The sequence below is a fragment of the Meleagris gallopavo genome, chromosome 2, assembly GCF_000146605.3.
Source record: "Meleagris gallopavo isolate NT-WF06-2002-E0010 breed Aviagen turkey brand Nicholas breeding stock chromosome 2, Turkey_5.1, whole genome shotgun sequence".
Lineage (NCBI taxonomy): Eukaryota > Metazoa > Chordata > Aves > Galliformes > Phasianidae > Meleagris > Meleagris gallopavo.
The window spans coordinates 80,335,027-80,340,483 of NC_015012.2; the positions used below are offsets into that span (position 1 = coordinate 80,335,027).

The following is a 5,457-nucleotide window of genomic DNA, read 5'->3' on the forward strand; positions in this document are numbered from 1 at the left end:
AAAAATTAAATTACATACTTGGTACAGCAAAACTATTTCCAGCTCTTTAGAGGGTGTCAACCTAAACTTCTTTTTCCCCCACTTCCTTGTATGAAGGAGGGAAAAAGAAAAGAACTTTGCATCATTCACTGGAGAGGATCAAGTATGGTAGCAATACACTGACACTCCTGCCACTGGGTCTCACACACATCAGTTCATATGCCAGTGAAAAGCAAAAGCTGCCCAGAGGTTGTGGATGCCCCATCCCTGGAGGTGTTCAAGTCAAGGTTGGATGGGGCCCTGGGCAGCCTGCTCTAGTATTAAATGGGGATGTTGGTAGCCCTGCACGTGGCAGGGGGTTGGAGATTCATGATCCTTGAGGTCCCTTCTCCAACCCGGGCCATTCTGTGTGATTCTGTGAAGTGATATTAAGGTGTCCTTAAGAATGATACCATCTATTCCAAATATGTTAAATAGAGACTTCTTGCCACCACTATCATTAAAGATTATGATATTAAATTATGGTATTAAAAATAATTTGAACTCCCAGTCAAATGGTCCACAGGAAAAATAACAAGAATTACCAGCACACTACTGCCAAGAGCTGTTATATTTGTTAATCACTATCTGAACTAAGAATCCCTCTGGTTAAAAAACAAACAAAAAAACCCACACAGATATAATACTAGGAAATAATTACATACGTAGACTTCTTTCCAACAAAAATGATGGCCTTATCTTTTGGCTTCATAGAGTCAATGAAGTTTTCCATGAAAGCTTTCTTTTCTTCTTCGTTGATAACAACAACTTTCTGTTCTACTGTATTTACTGCCTGTTAAACATTAAAAAGGATACTTAGAAACAGATTTCAACAATATTTTTATTTATCCACACATAATATTACAACACCAGTAACATAACAGCACAAATACTATTTCACAAATAGAATGTTTACCAGTTAGGATTTCAAATGATGCAGATTTCTTGTTTTCCAGTTGCTTTGGCAGAGTAACTAATTTTATCTTTAAGCAGTTTATTCAATCACATATTTATAGAGAATTCTTACCACTGGCTTAGAACAGAGTACAGTAGTTCAATTAAAATAAAAAAATAACTGGAATATATCTTATGCCTACTCAGAGCAACTTGAAGCAATTGCAGCCTTATTTGAAAGGAGAAGCCTTTAAAGAAAGTTCTGCCAGCTATTCACAATGATTAGTTCTGTCCAATTCTTTAAACCCAAGCTTCTATTAGAAAAAGCTTTACTCCATTATATTTGAAGGTTACCACAGAATGGCTGAGTATACTAACTGCAAGGGAACAGCAGGAAGCTGCACCAAGGGAAGTCAAGATTGGGTATTAGGAAGGGGATCTTCATCAGAAGGCAGTCAGGCACTGGGACAGGCTCCCCACGGTAGTCATCACAACCTCATTCAGGCAGTGTTTGGACAATGCTCTCAGACATAAACTTTGAATTTTGGGTGGTTCTCTCTGGAGCCAGGAGTTGCACTCAGATCTCTTCCAACTTGGAATATTCTATGACTCTATTTAAGTGGTACAAAGGCCTAGGCTTTCTCGAGGCTCTGCATCATAATCTTACGGCAAGAGCTGCAGAATTTACCAGGTAAATAGAACAGGTCTCTTTTCACATGGAAACCCTTTTCCCCTTCAGAAGTCACCTCTTCAATTGAATGAGGCTCCATAAGAAATGAAAACAGAGAGCTGCAATAGCTGTTATGTCAAATTGCAATCCTCTCTTGTTGATGGGTTTGCCTTTGACAAAAACACAGTTGCCAGCATAACAGAGGAAAAGTACATTTTCCCTTATTTCCATCTGAAAGTGTACCAGATGTTAAGTTTATTCACTCCCTATGACTAAGGCAGTAAAACTTAAAAGGAAAACTCTGTAATTTAAAAGCCAAACTTACAGCAGTCTCTACGTCAGGATGTAGGAGATCTTGGAACCACTAACATTTCTGTAAGTTCTGTCACTGTTTAAGCAAACTACATGTATCTGCACAAACACAACAACTACATCTGTACATTAAAAGCTTCAGACTTCAAAAGACAGTTCTTGCAGTATCACATATTCCTGACCTAAACAAGAAGTCTGCAGAAGTTTAGCATGGAGCTTCCATTCTCTTTGAGAAATATGCAGGTAAAAGACAGATACAGATAAGGATCTGTACACAAGACAAAGAAGTCCTTCAGAGGGAAAAGGAACAAGAACTTGCCCAACAAAACCCAAGGCTGGAGAAACAAGGCTTCAGGCAAGACAGGAAGTGCTGCGAAGTACAATTTTCAAGTACAAGTATTTGACTCATACTTGATGCTTGTAACATCTTCTATTGGAAATCTAGGACTCCAAGATCTTGTTACAGAAACATCAGCTTTTTATTTTTATTTTTTAAAAGTTCTTTCTAAACTTCTGCTGAAGCTTTACAAAGGATAACATGGAATTTTTTTGAAAGTCCAGACTAACTTTGAAGTCATCTGCATTTACTTGCACATACTTCCAAGTAAAAATTTCTTTGTTTTGAAGTACCTGCAGTTTGACAACAACAATGTAAGAATCATAAAATGGCCTGGGTTGAAAAGGACCACAGTGATCATCGAGTTTCAACCCCCCTGCTATGTGCACGGTCGCCAACCACCAGACCAGGCTGCCCAGAGCCACATCCAGCCTGGCCTTGAATGCCTCCAGGGATGGGGCATCTACAACCTCCTTGGGCAACCTGTTCCAGTGTTACCACCCTCTGTGTGAAAAACTTCCTCCTAATATCTAACCTAAACCTTCCCTGTCTCAGTTTAAGATCATTCTCCGCTATCCTATCGCTATCCATCCTCATAAACAGCCATTCCCCTTCCTGTTTATATGCTCTCTTCAAGTCCTGGTACTTCAGCTAAATGGCCAAGGTGTCTGTAGGTGAATTGGTAGAAGACGACGCATCGCTTTCCAGCTCACCAGAAAGGACTCAGAAATCAGCTGAATGATTGTGATTTGGTTTTGTAAAATTTCTTCACTTAATGATACTGTTGGAGAGGAGCAAAACATGAAAATAGATCGCAGACATGGCAGCAGTGTGCCCAGAAAGCCAGTCGTATCCTGGGCTGCATCAAAAGCAGCATGGCCAGCATGGTGAGAGAGGTGATCCTGCGCCTCTACACTGTGAGACCTGACCTGCAGTACTGCATCCAGATGTGGAATCTTCAGTACAGGGGAGACAGACCAGTTGGAGTGTGTCTAGAGGAGGGCCACAAAAATGATCTGAGGGATGGAACACTTCCTCTACAAGGACAGACTAAGAGAACTGGGGCTGTTCAGCTGGGAGAAGGCTTCATGGAGACCTGATAGCAGCCTTTCAGTATCGAAAGGGGAGCTACAAGAATGAAGGGGACAGACGCTTTAGCAGGGTCTGTGGTGATAGGACAAGGGGAAATGGTTTCAAACTTAAAGAGGGGAGATTTATGTTGGATATAAGGGAAAAAAAATCTTTTACAGTGAGGGTGATGAGGCACTGGATACTCCATCCTTGGAGACTTTCAGGACCAGGCTCTGAGCAACCTGATCTAGCTGTAAATATCACTGTACATTGTAGGGGAGATGGAATAGATGAATTCCTTCCTACTCAAATGATTCTATGATTCTAATTTATAAAATAAATTTTCTATTTTCTTTTATAATAGGATCATAATAAGAAAATTTCATTATCTTTGCCCATAAGGACAATGTGGGGCTTGCTTAAAGTATATTTTCCAGATAGACATTCATTCCTTCTTTGAGACAATAGAAAGACTGTAGTATACTTCGCAGTCACTGATCATTTTGATCACTTACTGCGGACCCTCTTAAAATTCTCCTTTTTTTAGTTCCTCAATTCAGTCAAGATGTCCTTAATCTTTCTCCAGTTTATATTAATTCTGCACTCACACAAATCCACAATCATAATCCAGTTTCAAAAATAAAATTACAGACTGTTAAGTGATTTAGGAAAAGTACCAATAACAGTTGGATCGGAATCATGTAACAATGTGTGATATTACTTATTAAATGCAGTTTGTACAAACATGTGGCTATGTGTACAGTGAGGTTGATGAGGCACTGGAATAATTTGCCTAGTGTTGTGGTTTATGCTCTGCCCATGGAGACTTTCAAGATAAGGCTGAATCAGGCCCTGGGCAACGTGATATAGCTGTGATGTCCCTGTTCATTTCAGGGGAATTGGAATAGATGGCCCTCAGAGACCAATTTCAACTCTAAGAATTTTATGATTCTATATGTTCAGGTGGTAATTGTTAGTAATATTTAATATTTATTTCTGAAGACTGCAACAGCAGAGTTCTACGTATCTAGATAACTACTAATAATTATGTAGTGACTTCATAAGCTCCCATATAATCCTACACTTGTTTTGAATTATTCTGAGAACTCATTTGATTCTCAAAAAGTCTGAGTTAAGATTTGAATTCTCTCAAGTTCAAGATAGGTATTTTTAGCCTTCTACATGAGATTCTTAGTATTTGCAAAGAGATTAGAAACAATATGTGTTAGAGTCTCTGTATACTACTTACGTGAATATATCTGAAAAGATCAAATTACACGTGTATCTCTTTACAAAATTTCTTGGACATTAGTTTTCTTAGAAGCCTGGCTAAATCAAGACAAAGTAAAGAACCATCAGTGAGTGGGACAGTGTACAGGGAGACAGGTGGATGTGGCTTCTCAGTTGCCTGTACTTCAGGATTATTTCCCTGAAGTAATTCCTAAGAATCAGTCTCCAAATAAGAGAGGAAAAAGTAGATTTTTGGTCACTAAATTTTTATGAGTTTTTCAATGGTTTCTGATGCAACAAGAAAATTACAAGTAAAGCAGAAAGTAAAGCAAAATATTCAAAAGATAGAACATTTTAAGAGTCACCTTTAAAAATTCTGTATCATAGAGTTCAGACTTTTTCTTATTTATTGTTTCTTATATCTGAAGACAAGAAGTGACTTATGAATTAATTATGTGAGAATGGATTTTCATGCAAGCAGCTCTGCTGCTGTATAATAACAATTCAAGAGTAACCAGCACTCAAAGCTTGAGTAAAGCATTTACGTATGTGAGTACGTCTAACTATGTGTAGATATGTTAGTGTCTGTGTGTATATGTGTATGCCACTCCTTATTAAAAAAAAAAAAAAGGGAAACTCTGTAAAAGTTGAATTTGATCTGTTTAAATCCTTGGAGTTTGCACTCAGAAAGCAGAATACTAATAAAGGTGATGAACAGGGTTAAGAACATATCACTTGACAGTCAAATTTGACAGCAGAGAAAAAGACAGAGTAATCTTGAGAAGTGCATTATGAGAATAAGAACAGGAGCAAATCTTCACATTTATCAAAGGGTGATATCTTAAATACTTTTTCATACATACATTTGATTTGCTTGAACACTTGATTATTTGAGTTTTCTTACAAGTTCTTAACATTTTTTTGA

The 5,457-nt window shown here is 38.0% G+C and overlaps 1 protein-coding gene across 1 annotated transcript in view; it reads right to left on the reverse strand.

The window, feature by feature from the left end:
• Positions 1-5,457, reverse strand: part of DDX43 (DEAD-box helicase 43) — a 19,567-nt gene that overhangs the window by 4,649 nt on the left and 9,461 nt on the right. The window contains exon 13 of the mRNA XM_019613579.2: positions 684-811. Within this exon, the coding sequence (XP_019469124.2) occupies positions 684-811 (128 nt within the window). The remainder of the gene's footprint in view (positions 1-683; positions 812-5,457) is intronic.